The following is a 22,166-nucleotide window of genomic DNA, read 5'->3' as shown; positions in this document are numbered from 1 at the left end:
ATTATTTTCACCAAGTTGGCATGGTGGTACTGAAAATAACATGTGAGTGAGTGAGTTTACTGTATTTTTCTGCCTTGACAGTTTATTCTTCTATTTTTAATTTTAATTTAAGGTACCACTTCAAATATGCTATGCTGGTAACACAAAGGTACTTTTACTTCAGTAGAATTTACATTTAGGATTTATAACTTGTAATAGAATACACTCTCTGATGGTCAACCTTTTACAGTATACGTTAGAATACTTAAAATAGAAAAAAATGTACCCTGAAAACACCTACCTTTATTTGTTTCCACTTATTGGTAGGTCAGTGAAAAATCAAAGGTTGTCATGCCAAAAATCTAATTTAATACACAAACAAACATATAAAATACAAATCCTCTCACAACAAAGAAGATGCAGTCAACTTGTATATTTGTTATTGTTTAATTGTTTATTGTTTAAGTCGCATACAGTATAATCTCTCATTGGTATCTATGTTGCTGAAGTTTGTGGACTGAATATCTGTCATTTTGTTGACCATCATTGACTTATTGGTTAGTGGGTGGGCTGGTTGAACAAGATCAGTGCTGTCAATTTGATTAACTCCTCTGGCCCATGCTATGCTCTGTGAACCTTAATAAAGGTTGCATTCAAAACTATTGTCATATAGTGAATATTATTTATCTAGTGGGTATATTGGCCACACCAGGGCCTTTCAAACAGTTAATACAGAGATTGACTGTATGAAAAGCCAAAGAGGATATTTACTTATATTTATTTTTATTTTTGAACAATTCAAAACCTGATAGAAATTGTAGATATAGATTTACCAGCTCCGCTCTTGAATATTGCCCTTCGAGCTCAGCCAAGCGTCATCTAAAGCCTTTGCTGTAAAAAGTCAATGCAATCTTAAAAAGATTCCAAATTTGAAATAGTTCATAATCAAGATCAGGATATAATTGATTAGACAACCTTATGTATCTTAACTCCAGTCCAAGAAATGTTAAACCAAATGCTAGATATGCTGAATCCGTCGCTTTATCCCCATTGTTGTTTGTTTAGTTGTAGGAGGTGTGCTTGTCCTCATCAAAATATATAAAAATAGGCATTTTCTTTTTAAAAGGTAGATACGTGTTTCAGCGAGTTGTTGTTCAGCATTTGCTGTTGCCCAGTTGGGGTGACAGCAAGCATAAATAGCACAGGGAAAAAATGAACAGGAGGTGAGACACAGCAAGACAAGGGATAATTATTACTGATCACTAAACAAACTCCTGTAGATCTCTACAGCTCTAAGTTAATGCTTCTTTGTGGGGAAAAAAGGGCTTTGACTTGATTCATCAACACTAGCCACAACTTGAGAATTGACAATAATAAACCCATGCCCAAACATCTCAAATGTTCTTCTTTTAATGAGCAACGCATTTTTATATAATACGTCAGTCAGCATTGAAGTGCATTGATTAAAAAGTAAGTGCAAGTACAGATTTTGATGCATTCATTTTGACTAGAGGATTAAATTATTTGCAGTGCCACCCCAAAAATAGTCATTCTACAGGGGCACTCTGCAAAGGAAAATCGCTATAGTTGATGCTGTTCCTAACCTAAAAGATATATGCTTTTTTCCCTCATTTCAAGCTTTTTAAAGTTATCTCTGAGTGACAGTGTGCAGCAGCGATTTTCATCTGCAGCCTGCTCTCAGTTCACTCCAGTCCATCAAACACAGCTCTTTTCCCCAATATCACTGTCATGCTTCCTGGCTGATTTCTCAGTGATTACTCAGTTTGCTTCGAGGAACACGGCAACTGACTCAAGCCAGCAGGAGCAAAGTCTGTGAGAAGCACTATTTTAGTGCAATAGTTTCACTTATGGTAACCTTGCCACATAAAACTGGCTATCTCTGCATAGAGATGGAGTAGAGTTTGTATCGTACCCCCATCGATAGGCCTTTTACTGAGGGAAGCGCCATTGGGGTCATGTCACCAGAGCAAGGATAACATCATCTTTTGAGGTATTAAAAAACAAATAACAGCATGAAGTTATCCATTAAAATGCATTGTCCCCAGTATTGTGGATTCTGTCATCAGAATTTGGATAATACTTATTGAAACCATAAGGCTTTACGATAAATGCAACTTGGCCATATGATGGCAAAAGTCATCAGTGGAGGCATGCCCCTTGGACTCTAGCTGCTCTCTGAGGATGTGGGTGGTGCTGTGGAGGACGACCTTCGTCGGGACACTGACTGTGAGCGCTCAGGGCTGTGTTTGTCATAAGGCTGGAGCTGCACTTCCAGGAAGTCCCTGTGCTGCTGGCTGATGACCTGGCTGATGAGTCCCGGCAGAGCCTGCAAGTTACTCAGTAGAGTCTCCAGCTTTGTCTCCAGCAGCGCAATCCTCTTCTCCATGTCCTCTCCTCTCTCATTCAAGTCTGATATCATGTCATACATGATATTCTGAGTCTGGAAGAGTGGAGAGGAAATACAGTTAATATTGTCATTTTTCAAATTGCTGTTATTTTTGATTGACAACCTGAAAATAACATACTGTATCTATACCCATTATTAACACACAGGATAAAAAATACAGAACAACACTTTGATGCTTCAATAACTATACAGCTGACAGAGTTCATTCTGAAAAAGAAGGAAAATGAAATAGAAGAATGTGACCTTGACTTAAGATATTCACTCTTGCACCACATTCTGTTCAGACTTTCAGCAATAGAAAAATAAATATGAATAGATCAGTAGTTACTCACTATAAGTAAACTGTCTTAAAACAAGATTCATGTGCCCATAGGTTCATTGAAAGTGTTAATTGTTCTGGCAATTGTCTTTTCTCGCTGTTCTGTGCTGGCAAAGATATCCCCCTCTCAAGTGATTTCAATGTAAGTGATAGGGACAGAATTTAATATGAGGCTACAGCAGCCAAAGCGAGGAAAATTACTGTCTTTTTAGTTCCCCTTTTGTGTTTCAGTGGAAAGGATTTACTCTCTGAGTTACAGTGGAGGGGTAATAACACAAAGAAATACTTTTTTTTAAACAAAGTTACTTTTGAAGATACCGACTTAATGCGTCCCCCCTGAACCCGACAGCTGTAGCCTCATATTGAACATTTTACATATGATTCTACGTATATTTTTTACTGAACTTTGATATGGGAATTCTTTCAATACCGTATTAAAAATTGTGTTAAGCCATCCTATAATCGCAGCATCAACACAAAAGGCAATAGGAGGAAATATAAATATCAGTAAGCATCATAACAATCAAGCCAAAATGTCAAATCAAATATTACAAGTTAAAGTAAAAGCTTTTATTATGGTACCATAATGGATTCTTTGTTATCAAGGTGTCCCATTGTCCTCCAGTCCCGGGGGCAACATCAGGTTAAATAACAACCATGAGGACAGCTTTCTGGCAAAGGCCGGTTGAGAAGGGTATATTTTATATGACCGGTTTACAAGACCTCTCGTTACCATGCAGACAAGAGTATATTATCCTATAACCTTGAGGAGACAAGAAAGGTGCCTACTGATTTCGCATGATGCTTTCTGCCCTTTTGATCCATCAGGAAAATATACTGTAGCTTCTGCTTTTTAGCTCCTGAGGTTCACTCTTTAAAAGTAGTCAACACTCTAAAGAAATCCATGTCACATTTGGGATGAGTTGTGGAAGTGATGTTGCTGCAGGGCGGTTTCTGAGGTATTATTCAGCGGAGGACTAATAATCCCTGCTGGCAGCCTGGAGGCGATGTCATCCATCACTTACCTTGTCCAATTCTGATTTGAGGTGGGAGTAATGGGATGGGTTGTTTATGTGAATCAGTGAAAACTAAAGTAGCAGTGACAGCGCTCACCCTGACAGCTAGTGGAGACAAGGGTTTGTATCATGGACTTTAACATAAATGAAATGCTTAATGTCTGGTTGATGTGTAGATTTGACAGTTGCTCACAATCGCAATTCAACATTTAAATGGTTTGTGTATTAATAAAATGTATTGATATATTATCATGTAATATTTCCTATGACTCAGAAATGTATTGCATGTGGATCTAAAACAACCCAAGTCTGGGCGACATCTGTAAATCATGAAATGCAACAGAAACACATTAAAAGTGATGACATAAAATGCTAGAGACCAAAATAAATGGCCCTAGAAAAATCATAGGGAGGGAACACATATAAATCGAGGATGAAACTGCCGTTATGTTGGATGAACTTCAACTGTATAATAAAAACAAAAATTGACACCATATATCTAGTATTTGACAATAAAATTGAAGAAGACGAGAGAGGAGAGCGGCAGAGATCATTATAAACAACAGCTTCAGTGAGCGATTTTGTAATTTGAGGACATCTAATTCAGCCTGAGTGACAAAATGTAAAAAAGTAAATGCTGTGGAAAGAAACAACATTCACTCAAACCGTGTGTCAAATAAAAATAATTTAAAAAAAAACAGGTTGTATCCAAGATTGTAGAGGAGATAATGAGTTAAGGGGATACATTGTATTCTGAGGAATTTCACATTGCACTGCAGTGGCAATGCAGCTGCCAATGATATGTTCAGCTCTATTTAGCTCCATCTTTCCAGAAAAAAAGCACAGGGAGACTGAGGCTGCGCTGCCCTCTTATGGCAACAGACTCATATAACAGGGTTTATATATCCAGCACTGGCTTCAAGCCACTTTTTATCCAATGTCACATAACAACTCTTGCTGCTGTTTTACAGTGCGAGGGGATTGGGCAATACTAACTAATACCTTAGGTGACACGCTGGCCTGAATCCAGTTCGACTGCGCTGTACGTTTGAATGTCAAAGCCCCCTGCCTTTCTCTCCCCCCTTTCTCTGCCTTAACTTCTGGCTGAATCATCAGATCACAGTGTGTCTCCCTTCCCAGGTTACTGTTTCTGCTGTGTCAGGCTGGCACGCTGCCTGGTCTTTCCCTAAGGTTTTTTCAACTTCTGTTTAGTGCATCTGGAGACAAACATCAGAGAATACATAAAGTGTAAAACGGCACAGGCAGAAAAGGGTTTCTCCTCACTTTCATTCATTAATTTTCTGGAGAAAAATGTCACGGGGATAGCAATTTACACTGTGAAATAAAATGAAGTTAATATTTTAAACCCAAAAAAACAGGATCTCAGTTGAGTGCAGACAACCAGAGGCATCACACAGATGTATGTATAATCATCCTGTCTGTTTATTTGACACCTGTAGACTTTATTATATCAGAAGACACAACTAATTCAGCGTGTGAACTAGCATGCATTGAATTCAATCACACAGGAAAGAAGCTTATCAGGATAGTTATGTAGCCTAATGTACAATGCAGCAGTAGACTGTTAGTCTAGCTTACCTTAGCAAGGTCCACTAGTGAGTTTGCTTGGTCATTCAGCTTGCGTTGCTCCATTTTAACACTTCTCAATCTGAACACAAGACCATTCAGAACCCAATAAATTAACGCTATCAGAATTTCGTCATTAAATTTGTGCACACACAAGGCATACACACGGAGAACACTCCCAGGACATGCACAGAATGTGTGTCGAGAATGCAGGGGTCAGTCTGTTTGGTTGAGCTGCATGCAAGTGAAAAGGAGACCACAGAGGGTGAGGGCGCTGCCACGGAGGAGAATGAGACCAGCTCTACATCCTTTTCAATCCAATACCCAATATCAAGTCCTAAAGCTTAACATGTCAGATGATAAAACACCAAAGTGTATTGAATCTTTAAACTTGTCTTTTTGGTTAAACCAACTTTTCTCTGTATGAATTATTAAGTCACTCAAAAGCCATAGATATCAAACACTGTTTTATGTTGACATAAAGAAGTTTATTTTGAAAGTAGTCAGCTGCACATATGTGTACGGTCTTCCACTACAAACATTTGGATTACACAGTCTGCCATTTAATGAATCCTGTTAATCTTCCATCATGAATAGAATAATTATACATCACTTGTTAAAAAAGGAATAAAAAGGCCTCTTTTTCCCAGCGTCAGTAAATTAATGGCCCACTTTTTTTGTGCACCAAAAATCCTACTTGTGGTATGCAAAAAAACTGCCTACTTCATACAACATGCTTGAATAATTCACATTGCCTGCTTAATTAGGCTCCTAAAGCCTGTTTTCACTGAGCTTCTCAGGGGAATCAAAAACAGCAACTGTGCAGTATTGTAGAGAGTCGACCTCACGTGGTTTCAAGATATTAAAGAGGGTTTTTTTCTCCTGAATCACCCACGCATGCTAAATTACGCTGGGCGCAATACACAGAATAGCATCATGATGGCCAGTTTGCTAACGTTTCAAATATGTAATAAGAACAACCTATGGCTGACTGAATTCAGTTTGAGGTGATTATAAGGTTATTTATGAATAGCGGATTTAAGGGGCCCTTGGGAGGGTGGATCTGTTAATTAGGTGAAATGCAACTATTCTCATGCAATGCAGGATCATTTATCTCTTTCCTGAATACAGGCAGATGTTGAGCGAAGATTACAGGTTAGACATTCAGAGGGAAGTCCCTAAAGAAAACTAAAGGCCAAGGACGGTGTCCTGACATTGGAGGAGCAAATGCTTTATACAGAGCAGACTGTAAAGACAAGTACAGAGTACAATTTCACTTGTATTACTCATGTGTTTAAATAAAAGAAAAAGAGCGTATCTAAAATGATGGAAGGTAATGGATAGTCAATGTCAAATTACTTTACGTTTGATGTAAGACCTGTTGAAATTATACATTTCACAGTTGGATGACGAATACCTGTCAGATGGGTTCAAAGCAAAGGGCAGCTCGAGGTTAGGACGAGGAAACCTACTTGGCCCGTCTTTGAATACTGTGTGTCTCTTTCCCCCAGTCAATCACTCCCCATGAGCATTTCTCCTTTTCAATCGCCACTCTAAATGTGCTTGCTATTCATCAAGGAAAAGGGCTACGCTAAGCTTTTCACTACCACACTAAATCAGTTAAGGCAATCTCAGTTAGTGCTGTGCCATATTTTTTACCCCCTCGGCTTGCTTTCTTTGTCATGACCTCGTTTTACCTCATTGTGGAAAGAAATGCTAATTTATCTTCAGTGTAATAGGCAGGGAGACCACTCTGCAGCCCGTCTGTTTTTTTATTTTACTGTCCCTGCTGACAGCTTCATGCTGTCGGTCACCGTGGCAGCCTCTCGGGCACAAACAGGATTGCTAGGAGGCTTTACTTTGACCTTCCTTTCGGGTCACTTTCCTGTTTCTCCAATCCACTGATCTCTGAGCTAACAAGCACTCACTGCCATGCCCCTTTCCATAATTCCCACTTCAACCTTGTAAAGGGAAAGGGACAGCGTTCCCAAAGGGGATGGTCTGACTGCACTGAGACACATGATGTAGGAGATGTAATGGCCTCAAACATACTGCGAGACATTTGGTTGCATGCACACTACATCATGCCTGCGGTGTGATAAACAGCACCATCCAAATGACCTCAGGACTTTTTAAACTGTGTCTACTACTTGCTCTGTTAATGCTACCTAGTGCAGAAATGAAAGCTATGCGTCCGTGTTATTATGCTCTTTACCAGCCATGATAACACTAGATCAGCGTCTTCCACTGTGTCATCCAACAGAGAAATGGAGGAAATGTGGCTGCAAATGTAGCAACAGGCGAAACAATGGTTCCACACGCCGAAAGATGACCCTGAGCCCTGATCGGTATGAGCATGACTGCTAAGTTGTATAACATGACTTGAGGGATATTGTAAGTTGTATACTTGTGCTACGGCAGGCCTATCTCCTGTAGAGCTCTAGTTGTCATCCTTCGGTACGTGAAAGCACAGTTGGTTGGAGTTTAATCAGTGGCTTTCTGATTAAAGATCAAATTGTCATCACATCCATGCAGAAAATGGAAAGAAAAACACCCTCCATCACCGATAATTGAAATTCACTTAAGATGCATCATGGGTGTGTCTATGAAGTGCAGCACAAGTCTACCCAATAATAAGACGTAAAAAAGGCGTTTGTTAATAAAGCTGTTTGTATGCAAAATGGTAAATGGCAATGGTTAATGTATGTTTTATCAAATTGACATGTTAGTCAGTGGAAACGGGCATCAAGTGTAAACCTTTGTATCTTTAATGAAATTATTTAGCAACAATATGATAATGTCGTGCAAAATGATTTGATCAGTGTATGCTACAACATTTCTTGTGTCATGAATTTCACTTATCAAATGAGGGAGTGTAATTTTTTAGTCACATATTGGGTTCAAGGACAAGCTCTCGTTAGCATGCACACAACAGGTCTGTATCTACATGTGAGGCGAAGACTTACTTTCGAGCTCTATTGCATTGTGTCGACACAACCAGGAAAAAAAGGAAACATGAAGTAGACAAATGAATTATTACAACATCAGATATACATATTCAGATGGCAAAATCTGTTTTCTCAAGTCTGGCTGCTTGAAGCTTCATTGGTACGCCGTCACCTCACCTCTGAACAGCGGCAACTATTTTCCCTTTACTTATTTCTTCCTGCAACCAGCGTGTTATCTCTTTGAGTTTGGACTGTTTTCCATTAGCTGCAGCGTGTCTTGCTCTCTAAGTCTAATCCCTTTTTTCCACACTTGTCCTGGTTATCAGAAACACAGTAGATCAAAACAAACTTCCTGTAAACATTCCCCAACACAAACAGTGGCCTAAGGCATCTACGTATGGCTCCATTCAAAAAATGTTTACACCTCACATCCTTTACAGTGATTCATGAAAACTTCTGGAAGTTCCTCTCACTGCCTTGCAGCTTTGACTAGAGGAAACCGGCACAAGGGTATCTAATTTGATATTTGCTATTGCGTCATGACAGTTCAAGGTATGCTGTAGGTCTTTTCCAACCCTCCACTTGAGCGAACTGCTCGCTGTCAGAACACTTCCTGTCCTTTATTCATCTCACCTACAGGCAATACTTCAAACTCTCCAAGATAAAGCCTGTGAACACACTACCTTCAAAGCGAAACAGATAAAAGATAACGGTGTGACGGGAGGATGTTGACTCCATGCCGAGTAGTTGTCCTTGCACACAGAGCTGGACGTGACTTTTTCCCACTAAATCTGGTTCTCTGTAGATTTAAATTTAGCTCCAAGGGTTTTACATTATCAAGCTTTCCTACAGAACAGGAGGTGGAAATGAGTCGCTGTCATTACCGCTGCAAATCGGCCAAATACAACAGCAAGGACATCATCACAGCAACCATGACAAAATGCTATTAAACAGCACAAATCTGGAAGCAGGTTGCAGCAGCAACAGCAGCAGCAGCAGCAGCAGCAGCAGCAGCAGACTGTGTGTTTCTCTACCTCTCTACCTTGTGATTAAACATCTTTATGTCTTTAAAACATGAATATATGTCCAAAAGATTCATGAACAAATAAAAGTTGCACACAACAAAGACCCATAAACATACACAAAACCACAGACAGCAAACAAACATACAAGCGAGGACACTGTACTTGAGCATAAAGCTACATAATAGCAATGCACCACTAGTTACTTGTTTTAATGAAGCACTGAGCTGATTGCCAGTCATTGGAAAGGGCCACAGATGTGCTGAGATGTGCTTGCAAGCACTGGAGGTTGAAGAAAAATAGGAGCGAGGTGTAGCTTACATCAATACTGTTTTGGAGTTAGATAGTACCTTGGGGGTCCTTGGGGACTAACTAAAAGACTAGCTGACAGGTAAGTGTCTGACCAGTCGCTAGAAAAGTAGAAACCCACATGTGTCAGCCCCGAGGTCAACCTGACATTTACAGCGAAAGAAGCACACACCGGTCAATCTTGCAGAAAAGGTGAGAGGAGCAGAGATATAGATCAATATCATACTGCTTTCTATTCTGTAACTTGAGAATATTTCTAGGTAAAATTAAATCTTTGTAAAAGTACCTATGTAGAACTGAAGACTTGGAGAGGAGTGATATCTCATTCCAAGGAAAATGCCCATTTCCACATACAATATGCAACTTACATAATGACGAATTACAATACATGTATTACAACGTCCTCTTATGTATCAGCGAATGCTATTCACATACATGTAGTTCTATAGCCTATTTTACCACTCTTTGTGAAGCAGAATCAACAAGCCAACTAATTTCCACAGCTGCAAATGTAAAGTTTGTTAAATCAGGTGAAACAAATAAAAGATCCTCCAGCACATATTTTTGCTACAGGTGTCAAACAAGTCAGATTTCAAATGAGTGTTTCATCAGTATCAAGTGAACACTCTGGGGGAATGAAAGGCATTAGAGCAACATGAACAGCGAGGTCCGCGGTTGAGAGCGGGGTACCTACTGGTGAATGGCTTGGAGAAATTTCCTCTGGTGCTTCCTGACTCTAGCGTGGTCCATCTTCCGCACCAGTTTGGTGTTCTTATAGATGAGCCACGTCTCCCTGAGAACATTCGCAGCTGTGTTTTTGACCTATAGAGCAAAACACATAAATGAGGATACATTTGAATTTAGAAATCAGAAAGGTTAACATCCAAAATGTGGAGATTTTACTTACTCTTTTTGTTAACTGGGTGTCCATCATAAAATTGTGGACATGTTTTTCAGCTTTGGTTAACTCCAGTTTCTTTGCCACCACAGCCACCACCAAAGCAGTGCAGCCAGCACCCTGTGGAATAGCCACACATTCAGGCACATCATGTGGATGTGTGTGGAAAGTAACATAGAAGCTACTATTATTACTTAAATATTGACCGGCAAGCACTCTGATTTTCTCACCATAATGCCAGTCAGGAGGCAGACTCCTTTCCCACAGTACGTGTTTGGGACCATATCCCCATAACCAATGGTAAGAAACGTGATTGAGATCAACCACATGGCTCCTAGAAAGTTGCTGGTTATGTCCTGGTTGTCATGGTACCTGCAATAAATAATAAATGCATAAGGTTCATGCATGAGATGCACTCCAGATTAACATTATGACTAATTCCCATGTGTAAAAAAATAAAGAAATACTGGTAGTTTTGTACATAACATAAAATGTGCTGTCAGTATATTTCGGGACTACAATTGTTTCCTGGGAATCTTTCTAGGATGCTTAGATCCAGTGTGGTAAGCACTGTGTACATTATCTATTTTTATGCCTTATCTATGTTTCATGCTGAGCAGTGCTGTATAGCGTGAGAAACGGATCCAGGCACCTCTCACAGGCTCTCACAGTCCATGCAGCAATGATCCACAGTGAGATGGTAAAGACCAGCAGCACGGTGCCGGGACAGATGGTCATGAGGGTCTTCATCACGAAGCGTGTGTTAAAGTTAATCTTGTTGAGTGCACCAATACTGCGGGACGAGGCGTCTGTGAAGAGCTTGCTGTGCAGCAGCATGACACGAGCGATGAGGTACAACCGCAGGAACATGGGTATGGACAGGATGATGTCCACATCTGCATCCGTCTTGGATGGCACGTAGGAGTAGGCCAGGCGTGCTGTCCAGGTGAAGGTGTAGTTCCCTGGGATGGGGTGGATGGCGCACACCAGGATCTCCAGGCAGATGAAGAAGATGCGCTCATATGTCATGGCTATCCTCCAGTCATCTGCTGCGTTGTCCACCATAAATAACTGCAGGGAAAGGGCACGGTGAGGCTGACAGAGGGTAACATTTCCATCATGGTGACACAGCAAGCTACAGGAAATCATTAAACCCTATTAAACTATAAGTCACAAATAGCCTGGGGTCATTAAATCATATTTTTGTGTCTCAGACCTAGCGTTTTTTTCTCAATGTTGTTCCCCATTTAAAACAAATGATATATGCATCATATTACTTTTGGCCATTTTAATGAGCGTAAAATGTATCCCTTTGCTCGAAACAACATTTGGAGGAGAAAAAAATAAAGAGAAATTACTTATATGATGAGTAGAGGACGCTACACACTCTTGAGGCAAAAATGTGGCCTTCAGATATGCACTGGGGTATCTGATGAAGGTTGCAACATGAAGTATCATGCATTCATGTTTAAGTATATTTTTCAAAGAAAATTATACTGCATGTTTTTTCCATTACTTTCATCATGCTAACAAAATCTGTGAGATTACGTATTTTATGAGTTATTTGATTTAAATATTAAAGTTAATTCAACTGCTGTCTGTAAGGTAGAAAGTCACTTCAAATTTGAGCTAAATAGATTTTTAAAAATCTATTAATCGAAAGCATTATGATTCAGCTATTATGAAGTCATGCAAAAATAGAGAAAAATTTCAAACTCCAGTTTCCATCTTCATGAATTAAAGGATTGGCTGTTTCTCTTTGTCATCATTGTTGCAAATGTAACGTCTTTGCAATTTCAGGTTTGGTTAAATAAAACAAAGCATTTAAAGAAATCACCTAGGGCTCTGGGAAGAATTCATACAATGGAATTGATTTGTAGTAAGAGAAGACAAAAAGGTTTGTTTCTTCTTCTGCTTACAGACTCCTTGAATAAAACGGATAAGAAAATAAGTGTTTCATTAGCAGCATGCAGGAAGCATTTTACTGATGAGAACATCTGCCGCCTCCACATTAGCATTAGCTTCTGATCGCCTGGCCACCCCGAGCAGAAGGTAGGGCTTCACACTGGGGACTTCAGTGTGGGTGGATTTCAACACTCCTCATCACTCTTCTCCACCCTGTCCTTTGTCATATACAGCGACTTCCTCACATGGTCACCTCTGCTGCCCCCTCTTTTTGTCCATCCCCCTCCCTCCTCCTCATCACTTTCAATCCAATCTTCGGCCAGAAGATTCACTTGCTGGGTGTATTCACCCTGAACTAACGTCGGAGTCCATCACTGCCATCACAGTGATCCCCGATCATGCTTACAGTCGTAGATAAACTCTCAATCTTACTCCTCTCTTTGAGTGTTATATTTGCCTCTGTGGTTTACAGATTAAATACTTTCAAACTGTAGTGGATTCCATCACCTTTGTCAAATAATTCCCCTTCTTGACACACCACACTCCACAGCTGCTCCTGTTCTATCCACTCAATCACCTCAAGGTCTTCTGCCTGCTACAGGCCATCACAACTGGCAGCAGATATTTCACTAAATGTTGCCGTCAGCAAATATAAGCGATGTTTCCTAGCGGTTGCATTTGCCATGAGAACAGAAGCCTCTCGTGAGGATTGAAAAAACTGCACAAGATTACATTTTGTTGGACAACTCGTTGATATGCATAGCAATGAATTATACATCTCTGGATTTAAATGAAAATATGCACACTTAAAGTACAATATTTTTGCTTAAAGTTTGGTATCTCTAAGAAAAGGGTTGTACATCATTCATCTTTGAGCTCAGCACATCTTTGATATTTAAAATGTGCAATTTGGATTTTTTTCAACTACACAAATACTGGTTGACATTAACCATTAAGAAGGATGGGATATATTTTTAAATTTAAGGGATGACACAAAAATAATGATGCCGGGGTTATAACAGTGGTAATGTAATTTTAGTTTTACATTTTTGAGAAGGACGACATCTCAATTTTTAATTCTTAAATGGCTTGGATTTCTATTTAATTCCTTCCCTTTTCCTGCAATAAAGTTGCATCAATAACATTTTGTTTGTGTGCGTCATGACCAATAATTGTATTTTCTTGTCAAGGACATATCAGTTTCTGGAAAGATTAAAAGCAGTTCTCTACAGTTATAGGAATTTAATTCATATAATAAATGTATCTCTTTATAAAGCATGACCTTTTTTACAAGGCAATAACCACCTTTACTTTATTCTGCATTATAGCAGAACTACAGTTACTTTCTTCACTATAAAGTAAGCTTGAAATCAAATTTGAAATTCCCTTTTTTAATTTTCTCTATGTCACATGTCAACAGCCTAAGTTTTGGCCTCTCACTACCCACCAGACTAATTGTCCAACAGTCCCCATAGCTGTTTAATCCTGAAATACTGTATACATTGATTTATTGAACAGCAGTTTTGAAGGTACAATGTTCATAACATCTAACACACACTGAAGGCACACAACACAACTGGGGCATGTGCCGACTACTCTTCATTTAGTTTTACCTGGAATTGTTCATTATAGAAAAAAAGAAAACGATCCCAAACCTAGAGGGCTAATGGGATCAGTGACCTAGATTGTAAATTTCACAGTAATACATAAAATTGAATTGCTGAAGTAGTCATTTTCCTCACACTGAAATGAAGGCCCTTATTCAACATTTTCAAGGACAAAGAAAGTACAAATCAATAATGGTGTGCACTGCCACTTTTCTCACAGACATACATGAATGCTCCACATGCTTCAGTTTGACAGCCTCTAAGGCACTCCAGCATTACAGCAGCGCTTCGCTTCAACACACTAACTTCACTGACCCAACATCAACAAACACTGCACTCTTATTACTGCTTCTGAGCCAATTATATGTCACTGTACAAGAAATAACAACCGTCAACAAGCTGGTCCATAACAACAAAAACAAAACAAGCTACACCTAACACATGCCCCAAAGAAACTGTTCAGCTGACCCACAAAGCCGCTGCAGCTCATCTATATTTATTTAAAGCCTACAATCAAAGTTTCCCCAAACACAGAAAACACATTAATTAAATTTTCAGAGGCAGTTGTTCATATCAAATGAGCGACACCGAGCTCTTTTAACAAACTGACATCTGTCATTGAAGTGTGTAACTCTAACCAAGATTGTCCTGTAGGGCTTACCAAGTGAGTGTAATGTAGACACGGAAACACAAGCTGTGACTCCAATCTGCTATGGTTTCTTACTTACAGAGGTAGTGCTCTGAATGCAGCTAAATCTATTGTTTGCCCACTGCACAAGCAGCGTTTTATTTTACATTTTGAACAACACAGGCATCCTTTCAAAAGCAGTTAAAAAGTGTGTTAACTCAAAACAATGCAATTAAACATTTAAGCGCAGGTTGCATAAGGAAAGCCTACTTGGTGGTTAAAAGCAATTATGGTAATGGATGACCTGAAATACAATACTCAAGGGCCCTTTACTTCAGAGCATCGATATTCCATGCCAGCAGCAGACCCAACAGTTATGACGGAGAGGTAAAGGAAACAACATATTCATATACATATATGTTTTAGATCATAAGACGATGGAGAGGAAGACACCGAGAATTAGGAATAAAGACATACATAATGAAACAGGACACTTTTAAATGAGTTACACAAGGCTGCCAAATAATTTAAACACAGCAGATTAAAGGCGTCTAAATTTGAGGTAACTTACACAGTTGAGCCTATAATTCTATACTGTATACCTGTATTACACTATAAATCAAATATCATTAATGTGTACTGGAGAGGGATTTAGGGATGTGAATAAATTACACCTCACAACACATCCCCAAAAACTATAATAATGCCTTTTACAGCAAGATCGTCAAAAACTGAAAAAACAAGAAACAAATGAAGATCTGCCATCAGGGATTGTTAACAACTTCCACGTTACATAAACACAAACAGGAACATCAGTTTCAAGCTGAACCAAACAAACATACAAATTGAAAAGTTTGTAAGTTCATTAAGTCACCTAATGGGTCAGTTTAGCCATATCACTAAGCAAGTAAACGTGCTAGAGGAAATAGAGTGTTCATCCAATCGAGACTATGAATGTCTGCACAACATTTTAATGCAATTAATTTAAAATGGTTAAGAAATATCAAACAGGGGTGCGGACCGACACACAAAGTAACTGTCATCGGTTATGAACTGATTGATTTAATAACTATTTTCTTAAAAGGTCTGTGTTCTTAAATCTGGCCCATATATTGTTATGGACACTGGAGTATGACTATGCAAGCCTTATTCTAATCCTAATTTTAACATTGTCCCCGGACAAAATGTCGTCTCTTTCCAAAAAAATCTGTATTCTTCAGAGTGAAAACAAAGCACAAGAGCACACACATTAAGCCCCTGCTTTGTGAAACGCATCTCAGAGAACAAACACTGAGTGAGGCGACGAGGACGATTTGAGGACAAACCTAGCAGTCACGTTTTTCTCAGCTTGTTTTCTGATGGACTCAAAATCCAGTCTAATCTCTAAGAGTGCATGCTCCTTCCTCATCATGAGGAAGGTTTCATTCATGTCAGGTCGAGACACAATACAGCTGAATATGTCCTGAGATCATTCTCCGCCTGCGTCAACACTGTGCAGTCTCAGAGGAGCTAACCTGCGATGCTAAGCTGGGTTGGTTACTGGTTTCACAACGCTCAATATTACTAATGGAGTCCAGCTCAATATTTAATCTGTGTAATGTGGAGATGGGAACATATATCTTGTCACTGAGAATGAAATCGCTCAATCTCATTAGCGAATTAGGTTGAGAGGTCCTGCTCGATTAATGCAATGCTTTATTTATGATATCAAAGCGGCCACTTTACGGAGTAAATCTGAAGCGGTTGCAGAATCAGTTTGCTTCTGTTTCTTAAGTTAAGTCTCCCATTTACATACACATTCTTCTATTCAAGTTAAGTTAAGCTTCTCTGAGCCAAAGTTAAAGCTTGTATACATCTTTTTTTCTTGAAAGTGTTGCAGCTGTGGCCAACAAATTAATAACCTAAACATCATCTGCATGGGAGTCACATGAAGAGCTTCAATAGCATTAAGGAATATAAACTCTGTGGGAGGTGGCATGCATCTGCCCTTGAAATCCTGTATGTTCAGTGAAAACACTGAGGTCACCAGCCAGTGGTGGTTATCTGACTCCCGTCTGGTGTCTCAGGTAGAGGACAGATTTCACTGTGAGAAATGCACAGCATGTCCTGAAGTTACACCATATCTATAACACAAACACGCACCACCCAGAGGCGGTCTGACAAGCACGGCCAAGTCTGACTTTGGCAGGATTCTCTGGCACAGTTTTGGATAATTGTTGTTCTTTTATCTTTTCTGCAGATTGTAAAATGTAATGGTGTGCAACTGTGAAAACATGTTTTATCACAAAAAGTAAACATCAAAGACAGAGCAGCCCCCAAAGCATTAGTTTAGGAAAAGTCAGCAGAACTGTCATGACAAGGTACGGTGACCAAACAATGGCCTTCACACAAATGCCCCTCGGCAACAAGCCTTTGATGTGAGGAGAGAAAACTCCCAAAAATGTCAGTTCCTGTGTGTTTGGGAAAAAGGTGAACTCATCAACTCTCTTAGCAGTGAGAGCAGAACGATGCTCCCAGCTCGTGGCTCATATCAGACTTTGACAATGACAAATCAAAGGCATGCAGCAGCTATAGACTTCCACTCGACCTGTACAGTAAGTCTCTGCCTGCTAACGCAGCAAACTCAACTGAAAAGTCTAAAAATTCCTCAGGCGGATCGCCAGCTGTCACAAGAGACATCAGTGGGGATAAATCAGGCCAATAACTTTTGAAGAAGAAGTACAAAAAGGCACTGAACAACATTAATATGTGCAAAAGATTAAACATAAATAGTAGGAATCTTAATTGTAGAGGGCTAGACAGGTCTAAGGATATTTAGCAGAACACACTGTTCCTCTCTGTTAATGCAGTTAGCTCTGTAGGTCACCATCACTGCCATCGCTGCACAGCCATGAATGTATGTATCCCTAAAAATTTCAAATGACAGCTGGTGTCCAACATCTGACCCCTCTGACCTGACCTTTTGAGATTTCAGTCACTCTGAGGAAGAAAAACTTCCTGTTGGTATACCCTGTAACATGAGAGGGCACCGTCTTTACCGAGTCTGACAAGTAAATCAGTTTTAAGGGGCTAGAAGTGGTAAAGAAATATTTCATCATCCTGACTTATGCTTCTATATCTGACAGGCATCTGTGAGTACACATGGGTGTGCATGCATAATCTATTTCACTGCAGGAGCAAAAAATCTCACATGGAAAAGTGCACTTTAGAAAAAGCACTTACTAATTTTGCTTTTACTTCATGTAGGCATAACAAAAATGAAGTGGGGTTGACAAAACAGGGACATTCAGTATTCTGAATAACACAACAGGGTATGTTATTCAGGGTTTTAATACTACGTATGGAGTCAATTAGTCAGTATGTTTGTGTTTGTTCAGTGAAGTTCTATGTGGGAAGGCTATGACGTAAAGGAGCTCTCCATTGATGCTTTCATGTTTAAGTAAATGTACTGGTCATTTGAAGTGCAGCACAGCATCTGAAGATAGTTGTATAATGTATGAGGCTCTGGATAATCTTAAAATGTTACTTATTTCAGTGTATTAGCTTAGCTCTGCAGATTTTTAAAGGGGAACTGACAATATATCACATGTCTTTTGGATTTCTAGAGAGAGCTGAACAAAGTCCCATAATTTGCCTCAGAGGACATCACTTGAGTCAGCATCAGTTGGACAAGAAGCCTACAAGTTTGCAAAGGAAACAAAAACTAGTGTTAAAAACTGGGGTCAGGGGTTCATTGAAACACATGGCTTTTAACCAGACTTGGAAAAATAAAATTGAAACATTTACATTGAATTCATATGAAGTCAAACCACATATGTTTATCAGATGCAAAGGAGTGAAAGAGAGAAAGCGAAAGGGGAACACAATTGTAAACAATGTGTGCATGTGTGTTTGTGTTGTGCAAGTAAGGTCAGTCTGCAGGAACTAAGTATTGACAGATTAGCAAAAACAGGCACTAAAGTCCCTCAGGAAGGAAAGCTAAGGAGCAGCTGATGTGTGTGGTGGAAGTCCAAACATAAACACCATGAACTGGATTTAAATAAAAGGACGGAGTCAGTTTCCAAGAACTGGCTGATAGTTTGTTCCAAAGAGGACTTGCTGAATTGAGGACAGACCTTACAATCAACATTTATAGAGAAGGAGCAGAGAGTGAGAAACACTGCAGTAACGTGATGACATTTTCTGATTCATTTAAGTGTTCAGGCTTCTACATTTCAATAAAGTGTATATAAATCATTGAGGAGAGGGGATATGTGGTGAAAAGTGCATTGCAGTAATCAACTCTGGGGCAAACAATTGCCTCCATAAACTTTTCTGGGTCAGCAAAAGAGGAAATGTTATTGTGAAACGAGAGAGCGCTATCTAGGATGAAAAATTGGTTAGATATCGACATGACTGTCAGAGGAGTCTGGATCAAAGAGGTTTGAAACAGCCTTCTGGTGTGGTACATGTGCAGCTACTGACAATCAAAGGAATGGGGAAAATAGCTTGTTTTAGAGCTAAAAATGAACATTTCAGCTGACTTGTAGGGAAGCAAATTGTGTTGCTTAAAACACATTTCTACCTTATAAAATGAAGAGCCCTCAAGTTTTCTTTTAAACTGCTTCCATCACCATATTTACAAATACAGATGTGTTGCTGCACCATGACAGTGAGAATATGTGGGAAATGGTGAACGAAAGTGTGTAGTCAAATCCAGTGCTTAAGTATTTAACTGGTTTACAAGGACCATAAACACACAGCTGAGCACAACTACTAATCTAACACAATCTGTTGTAAAACTCTCTAAATGGAAACCTGCCGTGATGAAAAATGCACCTTTGCAAGATATTAGTCACAACTAAATCACTACATTATTTAACATAAAGAAAAGTTAACACAAGCAAGAAGCTCAGTTTAAGAATTGAATAATTTACACAGGATTAAGTAAAAGGTGCGGAGGCCATGGGAGGGAAGACTGATATACGACACTCTCATGCAAACATACAGTATGCTTTGTAATTTATAAACAGCTACTGGGTACTGCCTGCTGGGGAAATGACAAGTCTTCTCTCATGCATTGAACTATGATAATTTTGAGCATTTGTTTCATTCCTCATAAAGAAAGGCTTACAGTGAAACTTCTGAAGGGGGCAACACGTTCACTGTTGGTCTATTTCAATGACTGATTCTCCACTGGACTAGTAAGCACTACATTTTCCAACAACGCTGATGGACAATGCAAATTGTCAAAATGTTACATTTACTGTGTCCTGAAACAGATTCTACATTTGAAATATAATCATATTAAAAAAAGCTGGATCAGCTAATATCATTTTTTAAATCAACATTTTCATCATCCTTCCATTAACACGATTAAACATTGTGTCACTCAAGATTTGCGAAAATGCTTGAGTTGTGTTTTTTTTCAAGACAAGTTTTTGTTTTAGGTTGATTTAATTTTTAAAAGAAAAGCCAGTTTCTGATCCCTTAAAGCTTGCTGTCAACATACATCCACCTTGCAGACAGTGGCACCATTCATTCTGTGGCTGTTAAGCAAAGACACAAGTGCTGAAGCGCAGGAATAACTGTAAGTAATGTAACAATGCTCCGAGGCAAGGTCATAAAACTGTCCAAGTGTTGGAACATCTCAGGGGACGCAGACAATCTATATTCATCCACTGAGCCCTGCGAGGTGTTCATTAATCTTATCAAAATGTATAATGAACTGGTAATGGGGCTTCAAAAGATGATCATCAGTTTACTAAACTCTACTGTGCAAAAACATCTACTGTCATTATGCAATCACAGGGATCTATAGCTTTTTGTTGGGGTTCAATACATCCAGAGTCCTGGAACATACATTATTCATGTGAACTTTGGGAAGAAAAAGAATAAATATGAATTCATTGAGTTATTCTGTCCCACAGTGCACAGAAACCGAAATATTACACTTCACTTGCCTACAGTATACAATAACTTGTTTTAGTGCACTTGTGAAAGTCAATAAAGAACATAATTCCTGACAGCAAATACTAATTTTATGGAAAACATTTTGACCACCAAACCTATTTGTGACTTCCTGTAAAGTTGGGTTCATTTCACATCAAATTGAGCATTAACTGAATGTGATGAGACATGTACTGACTGATGACCATTCAACACGAACAGTTAAAGAATAGGAAAAGTGTGACAACATTACCTGTATCTCTCTTGCATGGTATATGATAATCAGCCCCAGGAGAATGATGGTAGAAAGGCTTATCAGGCATTTTAGAGCTAATGAATACAGGGACTCCTGGAAAAGAGCAATAACACTAAAGCCAACACACAACATCATGACATAAAAGCACATTCTTATGATGGTAAACCAGCCTTATTATTACATGTAAGACACAAACCTGAAGGAAAAACAAGTAATAATGCAGCTTCTTAAAGTGTAGCATATACTGCAGAAAATTCTGACATGAGATATATTTGTGTACTATTGGGGTCGATGGGTGGACAGCAGTGGGCCTTTGGCCTGCATGTGACTACATGGGACACTTTGCAGTGAGTCAAGGCAAAGTGTTTTATATAACTTTTATATAACACTTTCTGCCCAAGTTTTGCTTAATTACTTCTTCCGTCAGTGTCATAAATTAAGTGTCTGGCTTCTGCGTGGATACGTACCTTTCCATAAGCTCCCCATGAGAGTTCAGTCTCTATAACCATAACAACGATCCCAAACATCCCAAAGATTAAAGCATAGTCGCTGAGCCGCTTCCTTTTTTCAAACAAGGCCCTCCTGTGCCCCAGCTTTTCCCCAATGTTCTGGTTCTTCTTTTTCCCCGATTTACCGCCGCTGTGACCGCAGCCTCCCCCTCCGTCTCCCGATGCGTAAGGCATCAGTGTGGTGGAATTATTGTCCGGCTTGGATACTAAAGTGTCCGACGCATCTGCGGCTGAGATGGGCTGCAAAGGCTGTGACTCGGAATCAAACTCGTGTATGTTTCTGCGGGACGAGCTCAAGTTGCTCAGCGGCCGCATTACGCCGCCGTTGTATCTGCAGCTGCTCATGGCTATTTCATTGTAGGAGTTACTGTCTTTGTGGCTGCTGCCCAGGCTGCCCCGCTGCCGATCGCGGCAATGCTGCTGCTGATGGTGAGGATGATGATGCCTGGATGAACTACCATGACTAGAGGGTGTGAACTCGCAGACGCTGTACTGGCAACCTTGTCTCGAAGACGTTTCCGAAGGTGTCCTCAAAGTTCCCACAGTGGTCGGCGATGTCCCGCGAAAGACGAGGCTTTTTCTCGCATCACAGGTGCAGCTACTGCAGGTGCAGCATTGGTCGTGCTGCTTGCCGATCCGATCCTCCCGCCCGCAGTAGTGCTGGTACTTACAGTGCTGGAACTGCTGCTCTGGAAAGAAATCGTTCTGCAGCTGCAATGGGGTTTCCATGTCAGTGCTGCCGTTTAAAGCAGCAGTCGGGTACCACAGAGCACCCCACGAAGGGCGTTATGGTACTTACGGGAGGACAGAGCCGCTGCATGAATAGA

At 39.8% G+C, this 22,166-nt stretch overlaps 1 protein-coding gene across 3 annotated transcripts; it reads right to left on the bottom strand.

The window, feature by feature from the left end:
* Nucleotides 1-450: 450 nt before the first annotated feature.
* On the bottom strand, nucleotides 451-22,166 carry kcnn2 (potassium calcium-activated channel subfamily N member 2). Of its 3 annotated transcripts, XM_063888977.1 has the most exons (9): nucleotides 21,298-22,166; nucleotides 20,828-20,923; nucleotides 11,159-11,577; nucleotides 10,737-10,878; nucleotides 10,516-10,626; nucleotides 10,303-10,430; nucleotides 8,296-8,304; nucleotides 5,342-5,411; nucleotides 451-2,440 (listed from the first exon to the last, which is right to left on the bottom strand). In XM_063888977.1, exons 1-9 carry the CDS (start codon nucleotides 22,066-22,068, stop codon nucleotides 2,165-2,167), a joined length of 2,022 nt encoding a protein of 673 aa, XP_063745047.1. In that variant the 5' UTR covers nucleotides 22,069-22,166; the 3' UTR covers nucleotides 451-2,164. The 3 variants fall into 3 exon arrangements, with proteins under 3 accessions (XP_063745047.1, XP_063745045.1, XP_063745046.1); XM_063888975.1 differs by lacking the exons at nucleotides 5,342-5,411; nucleotides 8,296-8,304 and having other exon boundaries at nucleotides 2,192-2,440; XM_063888976.1 differs by lacking the exons at nucleotides 5,342-5,411; nucleotides 8,296-8,304 and having other exon boundaries at nucleotides 2,192-2,440; nucleotides 20,828-20,920.

Source organism: Eleginops maclovinus, chromosome 8 (genome assembly GCF_036324505.1).
Source record: "Eleginops maclovinus isolate JMC-PN-2008 ecotype Puerto Natales chromosome 8, JC_Emac_rtc_rv5, whole genome shotgun sequence".
Taxonomy (NCBI): Eukaryota; Metazoa; Chordata; class Actinopteri; order Perciformes; family Eleginopidae; genus Eleginops; species Eleginops maclovinus.
Note: the sequence above shows the minus strand (reverse complement) of the source record. Positions and strands in the feature narration are given on the sequence as shown.

What these genes read in the sequence shown, in the direction of transcription:
- kcnn2 (XM_063888977.1), bottom strand. Translation starts at nt 22,068, where the DNA reads ATGGAAACCCCATTGCAGCTGCAGAACGATTTCTTTCCAGAGCAGCAG. An exon ending in CATGGGGAGCTTATGGAAAG is followed by an intron (nt 20,924 to 21,297) that starts GTACGTATCCAC and finishes GCTCTTTTCCAG; the next exon opens with GAGTCCCTGTATTCATTAGC. An exon ending in CACTAGTGGACCTTGCTAAG is followed by an intron (nt 2,441 to 5,341) that starts GTAAGCTAGACT and finishes CCACTCTTCCAG; the next exon opens with ACTCAGAATATCATGTATGA.